At 46.0% G+C, this 14122-nt stretch overlaps 1 protein-coding gene across 6 annotated transcripts in view; it reads left to right on the top strand.

Annotated features, from left to right (window-relative positions):
* Positions 1-14122, top strand: part of LOC311291579 (NACHT, LRR and PYD domains-containing protein 1 homolog) — a 52104-nt gene that overhangs the window by 6917 nt on the left and 31065 nt on the right. For 3 of the 6 annotated variants that reach the window (XR_014627583.1, XM_084410665.1, XM_084410663.1), the window contains exon 2: positions 12185-12304. The exons of 2 other annotated variants lie outside the window; for them this stretch is intronic. Coding sequence is in view for 3 of the 4 variants with exons in the window: in XM_084410665.1 (XP_084266791.1) it covers positions 12268-12304 (37 nt within the window). In the remaining variant the exon portion in view is untranslated. The remainder of the gene's footprint in view (positions 1-12184; positions 12305-14122) is intronic. One more of the 6 variants, XM_084410666.1, reaches the window with a different exon arrangement.

Consider the following 14122-nt stretch of genomic DNA (forward strand, 5'->3'; position numbering starts at 1 on the left):
TCTATTCCGAGAAAGGAAATCGACTGCCGGGGCGAGAGCGAGCTCTTGGTCCAGTTGACCGCTAGACCCAGACCCTCCAGGTGGTCGAGTAGCGCTGTTCTGTGAGACACAAGTTCTGTCTCTGACTGCGCTAGAACGAGCCAATCGTCCAAGTAGTTCAGAATTCGCATTCCCTGACTCCTCAGGGGAGCGAGAGCCGTGTCCATGCATTTCGTAAATGTACGGGGTGCTAAAGACAGGCCGAACGGCAGGACTGTGTATTGATAAGCTCGACCGTCGAAGGCGAATCTCAAAAATGGCCTGTGACGGGGAGTTATCTGGATCTGGAAATACGCGTCTTTCAGATCGAGAGAGATAAACCAGTCTCCTGGGCGAATTTGCGTGAGGATCTGTCTGGTTGTAATCATCCTGAACGGCCGTCTCATGAGAGCCTTGTTCAGATGTCTCAGATCTAAAATAGGTCTTAATGCTCCGTCCTTTTTGGGAACGAGGAAGTAACGGCTGTAAAAGCCTGACTCGCTCAGGGAAGGATGCACCTGTTCTATGGCCCCTTTTCGCAGCAGCTTTGTTATTTCTGCTTGAAGCAGATGTGCTGTTTCCAAACTCACTTTCGTTTCCGTCTGCGCTAGAAAGCGCGGAGGGCGACGAGCAAATTGGAGCGAATAACCGTGTCTTATGGTGTTGAGCACCCATTCTGACGCGCCCTGAATAGCCTCCCATGCTTTTGCATGCATAGCTAGGGGTCGAATGGTCTCTGGGTTCAGATCGCCGCGTTGCGCGGGATGGGGAACCTGTATCAGAGAAGACGGGGCGGCGCGCGCGCCGCCGATGCTCGGACTCGAGGGCAGAAGAACAGGGCTGGCCGACTGTGCAGAATTTAGTAGCTCGATCTCGGGCGATGGAGCGTGAACTGCTGTCAAATAACCCAGGCGCGAGAGCGGCGTGGGGATTATGGTGTCTGAAAGTGGGCGCGCGTGCTCGTGAGCTGGCGCGGGATTTGCACTTATGACACGGCCAGTGTTTGGGGGCTTTATGAGGTTTGCAACCTGTCTGGCAGAGCGGGCAGTGGGCAGGTGTGAGCACAGGGCTGTGGGCACATTTCCTACACTTGATGCTCGAGCGGAAAGTTTCCGCTTTAAGAGATAGCGCTCTGGACGCGTTGCCATGGGAACCTGGTCTGTGTGAGGCAGTGAGCACACGGGAGTGGGCACTTTTTCTACACTTAATACCCCTGCGGCTTGAGCCGTAGCAATTTGAGGTAATTGAGTGACAGAGCGAGCAGCGAGTAGTTGTGAGCACGGAAGTGTGGGCACATTTACTACATTTAGTACTCGAGCGGTGTGAGGCCGCTTTATGAGAGAGCGCTCTGGGCGCGTTACCATGGGGATTGTACTTGTGTGAAGCAGTGAGCACATGGGTGTGGGCACATTTTCTACACTTAAAGCACTTATACTCTTTTTGAGATTTATCTGGGTCGCCGTGAAAACGGCGTTTGTGTGCAGGCGAGCGAGTGTTAAAACTGGCTCGTTGGCTGCGGTGTGTGCTGCTGCAGTAGCCTGAACATAGGGGACTGACAGAGCTGTGCGTTTTGATGGCGGTCCGGCCGTAGCGGGACTCAACCATCTTTTCCTCCTTGCGGATGCTAGGAGGACTTCGCGGGCTCGGGCTTCAACGCGATCTTGGGCCGCGGGCCCCGTGGGGGCGGCGGTCTGTGACGGCTGGTCGAGCGCGACCTGGGGCGATTGCCCTGGCGTCGCTGCGAAGCGCTGGGGGGCCTGGAAGAGCGCTGGTTAGAGCTGCGCACAGGAGGCTGAGTTTGAGGGCGGCCTGTGGCTGAGCTCGAACGGCGGGGCAGGAAGAGGTCCATCGCCTGCGACGCCTTCTGTACTTCAGAGAACCGATCCACAATTCCGCTGACCGCAGGGCCAAAGAGGCCGGTGGGCGAGAGTGGTGCGTTCAGAAACACAGCGCGCTCTGACTCACTCATGTCCGCGAGCGTCAACCAAAGTTGTCTGTCGATGACGGTGAGCGCGGCCATGGATCTGCCGATGGCTTGAGCAGCGGTCTTGGTAGCGCGCAGCGCGAGATCCGTAGCGCTGCGCAGATCGGTTAAGGCAGACTGATCCGAGCCCTTCTCGTCCAGTTCACGGAGGAGGTCGGCTTGAAGGATCTGAAGAATAGCCATAGAGTGCAGGGCGGAAGCAGCCTGGCCGGAGGCGGCGAAAGCGCGGCCGGCGAGAGCTGAGGTGGTCCTGCAGGCTTTAGACGGCAGGGCAGACTTTGAGCGCCATCTAGCAGACGGCGGGCAAAGGTGCGTTGCCACAGCATCCTCAACGGCGGGGATGCCGTTATAGCCGTTCTCGGCGGCTCCGTCCACCTGGGAGAGAGCCGAGGAGACTGGCGGGCGGAGTCTGGTGGAGAACGGAGCGTTCCAGGACTTAGAGAGCTCGGCGTGGAGCTCAGGCAGGAAGGGTGCTGACCTAGAGGCAGGCGCAGGGCGGCGGCTAGGCAGAAAAAACCCGTCAAGGCGATTGGGCTCCGGCTCCTTAGGTGGGGACCAATCCAGTCCCATTCTCTCGACCGCTAAAGTGAGGAGGCGGAGAAGCTCTGCGTCAACACTAGCGCGGGTTCGAGAAGACTCCAGAGTCGAGGGGGCGGAGCGGTGAGAGCCCGACCACTCCTCGCTGTCAGACGCGAGCAGAGAGCAGCTGTCAGCGGCATCATCTGCATCATCCCCCAGGGCGACGGCAGTGCGGGCAGTGGCCGGCCGCTGCGCGTCGGTGAAGGGTGGGGGGGAAGGAGAGAGCGAGGCTCGCGGGAGAGGTTCCGGCGAGCACTCAGCTGTAGCGTCCAGTTCCGGCGGCCTTTGAGAGCGACGTTTCTTCTTTCGTGGCCCGGAAGAAGCGGCCGGAGAAGGTGGAGTTTCTTCAAACTTAGCGAGTCGAGCCCGTAGGGTCGACATCGGTAACTCCTCACACTGTACGCAGCGCGAACAGCGTGGTCAAAGCCCAGGCAGAGAGCGCACAGCACGTGGCGGTCTCCGTCGCTGAGCGCGGCTCTGCACGAGCCACAGGATGTGCGAGGCATTTGAAACAACGCCTCGCGCTCTTTTAGATGCAAGTGTGTCGCGGCGGACACACAAACACACAACACAGAGCAGAAAAGGATATATATATGCCGGATGGCGCAGCAGGCAGGGAAGGCTGAAGGCGGCGAGCGGCCGGCGTCCTCAGGCTGAGATCCTCGGCGTGCTGGTCGCTGGATTCGACGGCGGCTTCCTCGGAGATCAGCGATGCGAAGAGCTTCGCTGAAGAGACAGAAATCAGCGAAGCAGCCTCTGTTCCTTGCTTATATACGCTAAGCCACACCCCTAATGACGGGCTGTGACGCACTAAGCGCGCCAAGCGCGCTCATTGGACGTGGCGTCACGCGCAAGGCTCAGCCATAGGCTGCTGCAGTTGCCGCAGAGCAGCCAATGGGCACGCGACTCGCTTGCCCTAGGTCTGCAGGCTGCCGCACTGCGTTGACAAGTTTTAAAAAATTAGGATAATTTTTGGCTTCAGTATCTCGAGAAAGGAGACTTTCCCGCAGCGTAAGCTAGCTTACGCAATACGAGAGAACCTCTCGTAAGAGAACTCTCGCGACCGCAAGGCGCACGTGTCGGATTCTGCAGTCGAGCGCAGTTGCTTTCCACCGACTGCGCTGATCAAAAGCATGATGGGAAACGACTTACTGACGACACAGCTTAATGTTCATTGGTTTAAACAACCGTGATGTATTGTTCTCTTTTAAAATGTTTGATTTTAAAACTCTGATATCATGTTTTATGTGTATAGCCTACATTATGTGTGAATATTCCCAAACTATCTGACAGTGCGATCTCTATGGGTTATGCAATGTAATTTTTATAAAAAATAAAATAAAAAAACCACATAGCATATGTGGAATGGAATTAAATAACTACTTTGGTTGTGTTGTTCATTATATTTATTTTCATATAAAAGCAACAGAACTTAAATTCCGTCCAGTTTAGCAACACTGTGCACGAGCGTGAATCCCGTGAATCCCGCGATATCAATCTTTGATCTCACAGGTGTCAGGCCACTGCGAGTAGAGAGATCTGTCCGGCTTGCCTGCGCTTTTTTCACTCCTCCTTTCACTGCAGACGCCTACTCTCGCATACATTTCAGGCGAGGCAAGGCGCATCTCAAACAAGCCTAATAATATCTGTCTGACTGCAGAGCCGCAGAGCCACAGTTTCACCCCAGTTTCACCCCAGCAGTTTTACCCCGCGCATGCGCAGTTTCATCACAACAGTTTTACCCGCAGAGTACGTTTACCGTTACATTAACCCATACAATTTGTATTATGCATTTCCTTAACATGTAGGCTACTTGCCAATCAAACACTTTATAGGAACAAACTACTAATCTATAAAACACAATCGGTCTTCCGACCTTTTACTATTGTTTTGATATGCGCGAGGGAAAGAGAGCATGCAGCGCTCGTGTTGTTTGAAGGCGGTGAGAGTGCGCGCGCGCGGCCGGGGCTCTCTCTCTCTGTTTGTTATGCGCCCTGTCCACTGATCTAAATAATTAGTTGTTACGACGACTTATTTGTTCCCTCGTTTTAATAAATCGTGGTCACGCTGAACTAATTCCCTCCCTCATTTTGATTTAACGAATTACAACGTGGCCAAAAACAGTTTGATACTATTATAATTAGTGAATGCTATACCTATTTTAGTGAATTGGTGAATATTCAGGTGAATTATTTAGTGGCCACGAATTAATAATAATTATTAAACTGTTTTTCTTACCTGTGAAGATAGCTCTTCAGTGAAGGCCGACTATTCTCGTACAGCTTTTTATTCCTTTTTTTTTTTTTTTTTTTGTGAATTGGTGAATATTCAGGTGAATTGTTTCGTGGCCACGAATTAATAATACCTCAGCACGTATTTAACACCAGGCTGAATCCAGCTACTTAATTCGTGTGTTACTTATTGACGCTATCCGTGCACCTTAAATGACGCGAACTTCCGCGTTTGCTGGCTATACTTATTGACGATCGACTTAGGGACTAAGTACTTTTGCATTAAGACATACTGCTTTTCTAATTTTTTTGCGTTTTTAAAGGTATTGTGTTAGGCCTACTTTTTTGTCTATTTTAAGAATAAACGAATAATAAAAATGTTTAAATGCAAATAACACTGATATATCAGAGAAAATGGACTGTAAAAATATAGAGGCACATAAGGCTACAGTATTCTTTAATTATTGTACATGTCATTAGCTCAATTTAAGGTCTATGTGGGTTTTCACTTATTCACACTTTTTAGAGACCCTGTTTGTATTGTTTATATTTTCAGAAATAATAACATAATTTGAAGGTATTTAAATACATTCAATACATGTATTGTTTTTATTATTATTACAAATTAGAATTTAACGAGGTAAACAGATATTATGTTCTAGCTTGGATCAGATGACCCAGCACCTTTGAATAGATGATGAAACCTATACCTGCAAGGACTCCAGAATCAAACATGGATGATTGTACAAAAATTATCAAAAATTATCATTACTTTAAACTGCACACTAATCTTTGTAAAATGCATGTTTGATATTTGTAAATACACATTTTTACAAACTTTCTGATATCTCATAAAATCCTATTTGATTTTGTAACACATAAATCTGCATTTTCTGTAAAGCTCCTTTTAAATGATGTATTGTGAAAAGCATTAGCCTATACAAATTAATGTATGAATTAAATTGAATTGACTTGAAAGCAATGGGCATGGTTAATGTAGCCTACAATTTAAAGACAATCTGACAATACAGAAGAGTTATCACAATATCAAATTTAGACATTTTCACTGTAGCATTTTGAAGTTATGCACCCATGACAAATGTGACGATACAGTTCTACAAGTTGCATTGTTTTGGACGCCTAATGCATTTTCTGCCCATTTCGCGGCGCTGTTTCTCGGCCGTCTCAGAGGGTGCGTTAAATTTTACATTGTCCCATTATAGTAGAGCTACTACTCTAACGAAATCCACATTTTGAGCAGTTTTTACTGTAGAATTATTTTTTAATGAATCTTTGAATTTGGCATTTTACAGTGCACAATAAGCTGCCTAATGTATTTTCTGCCTATTTCGCGGCGCTGTTTCGGCCGCCTCGGAGGGTGAGTTAAATTGGACATTGTCCCATTATAGGACAGCTGCTCCTCTAACGAAATCCAAATTCTGAGCAGTTTTTACTGTAGAATTATTTTCTATGAATTTTTGAATTTTGCATTTTACAGTGCACAATAAGCCACCTAATGCATTTTCTGCCCATTTCGCGGCGCTGTTTCTCGGCCGCCTCAGAGGGTGCGTTAAATTGGACATTATCCTATAGGACAGCTGTTCCTCTAATGAAACCCAGATTGTGAGCAGTTTTTACTGTAGAATTTTTTTTCTGTGAATTTTGGAATTTTGCATACAGTGCACAATAAGCCGCCTAATGCATTTTCTGCCCAATTCGCGGCGCTCTTTCTCGGCAGACTCAGAGGGTGCGTTAAATTGGAAATTATCCCATTATAGTAGTGCTGTTCCTCTAATGAAATCCAGATTTTGAGCAGTTTTTACTGTAGAATTATTTTTCTATGAATTTTTGAATTTTGCATACAGTGCACAATAAGCCGCCTAATGCATTTTGTGCCCATTTCGCGGCGCTGTTTCACGGCCGCCTAAGAGAGTTCGTTAAACTGGACATTATCACATTATAGTAAAGCTACTACTCTAATGAAATCCAAATTTTGAGCAGTTTTTACTGTAGAATTATTTTTCTATGAATTTTTGAATTTTGCTTATACAGTGCACAATAAGCCGCCTAATGCATTTTGTGCCCATTTCGCGGCGCTGTTTCACGGCAGCCTCAGAGGGTGCGTTAAATTGGACATTGTCCCATAGTAGTGCTGTTCCTGTAATGAAATCCAAATTTTGAGCAGGTTTTACTGTAGAATTATTTTTCTATGAATTGTTGAATTTTCCATTTTACAGTGCACAATAAGCCGCCGAATGCATTTTCTGCCCATTTCGCGGCGCTGTTTCACGGCCGGCTAAGAGGGTGCGTTAAATTGGACATTGTCCCATTATTGTAGAGCTACTCCTCTAACGAAATACACATTTTGAGCAGTTTTTACTGTAGAATTTGTTTTCTATTAATTTTTGAATTTTGCATTTTACAGTGCACAATAAGCCGCCTAATACATTTTCTGCCCATTTCGCGGCGCTGTTTCTCGGCAGCCTCAGAGGGTGCGTTAAATTTGACATAAATTTGACATTTGGCTCTGGATGCGTGCTTTCCATATGGAACGCCAAATGGATCAAATTTCGCCACTAACGAAACGCCTTTCATTCTCAAAACGCCGGTTTTTACGGCGTTTAAGACGAAAAGACGCCGCAAAGTACGGCGGTCTGTGGTACAAACGCCGCAAATTACGGCGTTTGCAAAGCAAAATCGCCGTCATTATCGGCGTTTTTTTTATCCAGTCAACAACGCCGTTTCTGACGCCGCAGGCCATCCATAATGCGCCATAATTTGCGGCGCTCCTATCTGACAAAGACGGCGTAAAAAGCGGCGTTTTGTATAATATTATAATCAGCCCCTCCCTTTTCTTCAAAGTTCAGCCCATCTAATGAAGCAAATGGAAAGACATATGTAGTAGATTGTCGATCTGAATGGCGATCTGCCTTAAGGGTTCTGTTTTTCTAACGTTGTTAGGACTAGTGTTTAGACTTGATCGTGTCATATTTTTTATTTCTTCATTGGGTGCGTGTATCCCCCTTTTTTTTCATTTATCATATGGGTATAAAGAATGATAGCCTCTGTTTAAATTCATGTCTGTGAAATACATTGGATTTCCCAGCAAACTTACTTCAGTAGGGCATTGGTCTGCGTGCACGGGCAACAGTGTCGTTTTGTGTATTGTTATTTATCAAGTTAACGGATAAATGTGCGTGCATTTATTAACTATTATCTTAATGAATAATGCAAGAAGGACGAAGCATGTAAACGGATTTGTTTATTCAGGATGGAATGTAGGCTATTGCAAATGGATCGAGAAACGTAAAAAAAAAAAAACCGTGAACAATGCAGAAAATGAACAAGAATGAACTTTGAGTAGGCCTACTAGGCTACTCTAAGATAATTCAACAAGGTTTTAGAATAGAATATTTTTTAAACAAAATAAATATTTGTAAAGCCTAGTATCCCGCCCCGGTGTGATGCGTGCGAGTGGAGGAGATGCTGCGCATGACACATGATGTGTCGCATTTTGTATTACGATTCTTGATCAAGGGCCCAGCCTGGCCAGAGGATAGTGGCGGGAAATATCCAGTAGACCTGGCCTTTATGTTTCTGCATCGGGATGCCCGTCGATAGTTTTTTTCCAAGCCTTTCCAAGAGTCCAAGCCTCTTATGAAGACTCTTAGATGAGCCATTACCAGTTGAGACTGAGATGACGCCAACCCAAGCGATGACTACCGCTGCTCTTGACCATCATACAAGACTGTAACATATTTCACAAATGATTTATTATTACGCTGCCATTGCCTTAAAATGGACATTAATATTGCTAACATTGCTAATATTGTATTAGCCTGCTAGCCTACATAGCCTATTGCCTATAGCCTACTTTGTAAAAAACGAGGAACAAAAAAAACTTTCAATTCCTCAAACAACACAATGATAAAAAACAATACATACCAAATAGCAATAAAATATGTAGCCAACAGATATCTGTATAGCATATTGATGTGTAGGCTAACAATTCTTTTTTTTATCGGCTATTCTCCAAGTGATAGTCATAAATATAATAATGTTTCGAGTTTCGTTTTAGCATTAGATATGAATTTTCTGATATGCGGGTGAACCACTCTTTGTCATGATAGAATACTGGAAGCAATAGCAGGTAAAAATAGTGTTTATTTCGAACAGCAAGATCAAAGGTAATATCACTCAAAAGTCAATGCTGAACGATCTCTTGGGGACTGGCGATCCGATGCTCACAGGAAACCGGCAAACAGACGCTCTCAGGAAACAGGCAAATAGACGCTCTCAGGGGAAGACAATCAGGCTCACTCTCGCAGGGACTTCAATGGTCACGTGAAGAAGTGCTCGGGTGCGGTGAATCCGTGTAATCCTCAGTGCTCGTGTGCGGTGAAACAGAAAAGACGCGATCCACAGGAAGTACAAGATCCGGATGAGACGGCACAACACACAGGACTGCAAACAACGGATGGACACTGGAAAGGAGAGGTGAATGAGTATTTATGGAGAGCGGGAATGGATTGGACCTGAAACAGGGAATGAGAGTGATTGACGACAGCTGGAGCACTGAACAATCACGCGAGCGGGACAACGCCCACTCGCGCACACTCACAGACATGTAAACAAACAGTGACACGAGACACAGAGGAAAAACAGTGCATAAATCAACCGTGACACTCTTCCTATTTAAAAACAAGTTTCATGTTACTTTTAACCGTGACTCTCCGCTCAATATCCGCTCTTTGCTAGCGCACTATAGGCCTACACTCAATCGCTCACGGCCCAAGCGATCGCTCCACTCTTATTTAGTTTCATATTTATATTTAAATATTATTATAGGCTATTTTTATTTTATTTCATTTATTATGTTGATTATGATTATACCATGGTCTGGGTGAATACTCAATTCTGATTGGCTGCAGGGTGTCCATTAAAAAGTGATAGAGGATACCTCCGCTGCGCATAGGACGGTTCACTCCTCGCCGTCGTCCATTATATGACGGACACCTCGTCGGGCATTAACCCTTAAATAGTGTACAGCATTACGAGTTTGTTTTTTGAAAGACTTTCTTTAAAGTGAATTTCGTTCTGTATAATTTGTATCTTAATTTTATTCAATGTTTCATCTACCAATGGCCTGGATTTAATAAGAAGCAAACCAAAAAGATCGGGTTTGGATTAAAGTAGGCCTATACATAACAAACAAACCATGTTTCCGGGGCCTTTGAGGCCGAAACAATAGCATTTGTCTGTCTGATTTTAATGAATTTCTTGCATGTCTCAATTATTGTAAGCCTAGGAAGTATGATATTTGTGGCTTTAAAGAAATATTCTGTATTGTATAAAGTGGTAGGCCTATAAATAAACGTGGTGCTGGTGCGACTTGACTAGGCGAGTGCTGAACTGCAGAGATAAACATCCACATCACTATATGATGAGACCAGACCAGACCTTTTTTTTTTTTTTTTGTATGGCTTGAACGTCGTCCGCATACCCCGCTGCTAAAAAAAAGTTTTTAATTGCTCCAGTAAATAGGCAATTCCAAATGTGCTGAGTCCAAGTTTGACTGAAACAATTACATTTTAAGATTTTATTTTAGAAAAATACAATACAATTCTTTTTTTAAATACACATTTAAAAGAAAAACCAATAAATCGCATTAGCCATTATGGAAATACAGACATCGCACAACTCTTTATTATTTACAGTCCATAAAAATAGGGCATGTATTAGGCTATAATACGAGAAGATATTTCTTACAGTATGCCCATGTATTTTTACTGAGGCATTGTATTGTGTTGTGTTTTAATGTTAACGGAAAATTCCGTAAAATTACTGAATAAAGTCTTGGCAAAAAAATTACCATTACATCTCTAGCCCCCTTTTCCACAATGGTCCCCTAAAATTAACGCCAGAAATTCTGATTCTACAAAAAACGAATAATGTATTGTTAGGCCTATAAAAAAAAATATATATATATAGCCTATATAAAAAAATCTTATAATCGTTATATTATATGACATCAGAATGAACCGTTACAAAATATATTATTCACTGTTATAGCAATATTAATGTCCATTTTAAGGCAATGGCAGCATGATAATAAATTATTTATATGTGAAATAGGCTATACAGTCTTGTATGGTCAAGAGCAGCGGTAGCCTACTCCTCGCTTGGCCCTGGCGTCATCTCTTGTTTTAATAGTTCAATCGTTTAGGAAGGCTCTACCTCCTTTCGTGGACTTATCCTGGGAACTGCTAAAAGTCCTGGGCTGCGTTCTCCGAAACTACCTTAACGCTACGTCGTTCTTAAGTTGTACCTTAAGAAGTACCTTATCGTTAATACGTGTTTTCCGAAACCTTCTTAGTTAAGTATACCTTCTGTAAGTCATACGTTCGTAAGGTTGGTCTGGAGCGCTCTTAGCTATACCTTATCGCTGCTGACGGATCATAACGCTAGTGGCCACCACTACGCAAAAAGCTTTTTTACATCGCAGTTTAATTACACATAGAACATTTTATATGAACATTTAATATAAAATCTGATTTAGTATTAAAATTACATTTTTACTTTACTTTAAAATTTTACACATAAAATACTTAAGTTGTTATAGCCTACACCCAGTGTATGGAAGTGTTTTCATTAATAATTTTTCCATACACTAATGATTGTTAGCTTTTTTAATTACTATCCTAAGGCACATCCGCTGGCGAACCATTTGACAGAAAAGGCTTAGGAGTCTATATAAAGAAAGATGAGTTTACACAAACTTTATAGCTATGTCAGCGAGACAGCGAGTAGGCCTACTTGTTTTTAAATCAAAGGCGGCGCCGTCCGCGGAGCCAGTTAGTGTATGTCAACTACTTTATAAGAGAACACTTTAGTCCACTGACTACCATGTCAGAAGAGACCATTGTAAAAAATAATACACAGCATACGTTGTGGAGAACATTAACACACTTATGGCCGTGAGGGTTTGGGATTGCAGACTTGCTAAATTATAAACACATACTCATATTTATTTCTGCATGTACATATTTCAATGAGCCATTTCCTTCTCTCTGGGCCTTGTAGTGTTTTTGCGCTGCGCGTCTGTGTTATACGTAATCACGCATCACACACATGACCAGCGTCGGCCAATAGTGAGCCTACGTGGTGACGTGTAACACAGACGCGCTGCGCAAAAACACTACGCAAACCAACTAGAGGTCGAGAGAGAAGGAAATGAATAGTGGAATAAAGTCGTTATTTTTGTTTGTTTTTGCGCACAAAAAGTATTCTCGTCGCTTGATATACTTAAGATTGAGCCACTGTAGTCACTTGGACTATATTAACGATCTCTTTAATAACTTTTCTGGGCCAGCAAGTTTGGGCCACCTAGCAGCCTATGGAGGAGTGAGACAAGGCTCAGATTTCATCAAAAATATCTTAATTTGTGTTCCGAAGATGAACGAAGGTCTTACGCGGTTGGAACAACATGAGGGTGAGTAATTACTGACAGAATTTTCATTTTTGGGTGAACTATCCCTTTAAATTTAGTTTCTCTGTATTTGTGAATTTATGAGAAATGAGAACAGAGACAGTGATTTACTTTATTTCTTTAATGTATGTTTTATTTTGAGTTTAATTTCACTATACGAACACTTTGTAAAAATGTATATTCAGCAGAGTTCCCTATCAAGGCGGAACTTCGACATTAAGGATGTCATATATGGGAACTCCCTCCTTCTTCACATCTGCTGAAATCTTATAGGCTAACGCCAGCTGACGCAGCTGGCCAATTGACGCAAAATATGTAAATACTGACAAGACACCTGGCAGTATAAATTGCATAAACGCGCCAATTGCATCAGAATCTCTCCTTTCACGCTCAAATCAAGTGTGCTATACATCTATCGACTGGAAATAGAAAATCAACCCTGCCATCGTTGAAGGTGCACCGAAGATACCTTACTGTCTTCAGCATCCGATGGCGACCGTATGCAATCTGTGCGCGGGCCCCATCGTACAGCCCGACACGCACCTCTTTTGCATCGCCTGCATGGGCCTGGCTCACGCCGAGTCAGCGCTCACGGACGACCTCGCGTGCGAGCTCTGCGCTGATATGCCCATGAGAGCACTCAAGGCCAGGCGAGAAGTAGCTCGTGCAGCAGCGGGGATTGGGCCCACCGCCGCCAGCGAGCCGCTGGTGGGTCCCGCCACCCCCGGGGACAAAGAACGGGACGCGGTAAGCTTCCTGGATGCTTCCTTCCACCCCCCTCGCGAAGTCGCGGACTTCATCTCCTTTGGAGCGAGTGTGGAAGACGACTCGATGTCCCTGTCGGCTTCGGAGAAGGACTGGGCATCTGAATCCGTCAAGCCAGAGGAGGGCCCTGCAGACCTCCAGGAGGAGCTCTTCAGGATCCTCAGTAAGGCGGTGTCCGAGCTGGACCTCTCTTGGAGCGCTCCGGATGAGCCTACCTAGAGTAAGCTCGATTTGTGGTTCCTCAACTCGAGCCGGCGTCAGGCCGCATCGAAGAGGGGAACCCCCTTCTTCCCGGACGTGTATGACCACGTGGTAAAGTCGTGGGCTGCGCCCCAGTCGGCGCGCACCCTCGCCTCTACCCAGGCCATGTTCGCCCACGTCGACGACGCGGAGGCACACGGATATCTGCACGTGCCTCCCGTGGAAGAGACCGCCGCCGCCCATCTCTGCCCATCGACGCCTGCTCTGGGCTCGGACCGCAGCCTGCCGTCCAAGCCCTGCAGGTTCACTGCTCATCAGGCTGACAAGGCATACGGAGCGGCAGGAGAAGCAGTGTCCGCCCTCCACGCGATGGCTATTCTTCAGGTCCTCCAGGCGAAACTGCTTAAGTCCCTCGATGACACCGCCTCAGTCGACGCTGGCGTCATCCGTGACCTCCGCTCGGCGACGGACCTCGCCCTGATGGCGACCAAACGCTCCGCCCAGGCTGTCGGACGCGCTATGGGTTTTCTCGTGGTCCTCCACAGACACCTGTGGCTCACCCTCTCCGATGTGAAGGAAGCAGACAGGAAGACGCTGTTAAACGCGTCGATCACCCAGGCCGGCCTTTTCGGGGACGCCGTGGAAAAGGTGACGGAGCGCTACTCTGAGACCCAAAAGTGCGCGAAGGCCATGAGCCACGTCATCCCGCGCAGGGCAGCGCCACCTCAGCACCGTTCCCGCTCATCGTCTGCCTTGCGTCGCCCACAGCCCTCAGCCAGTCAGCCAGCGGCACCCCGCGCCGAACCAGATGCTCGCGCGGGACGGAGCGGGCAGTGGCAGGGGCCCGGGAGAAAG

This window comes from Rutilus rutilus, assembly GCF_951802725.1.
Source record: "Rutilus rutilus genome assembly, chromosome: 6".
Classification (NCBI taxonomy): domain Eukaryota; kingdom Metazoa; phylum Chordata; class Actinopteri; order Cypriniformes; family Leuciscidae; genus Rutilus; species Rutilus rutilus.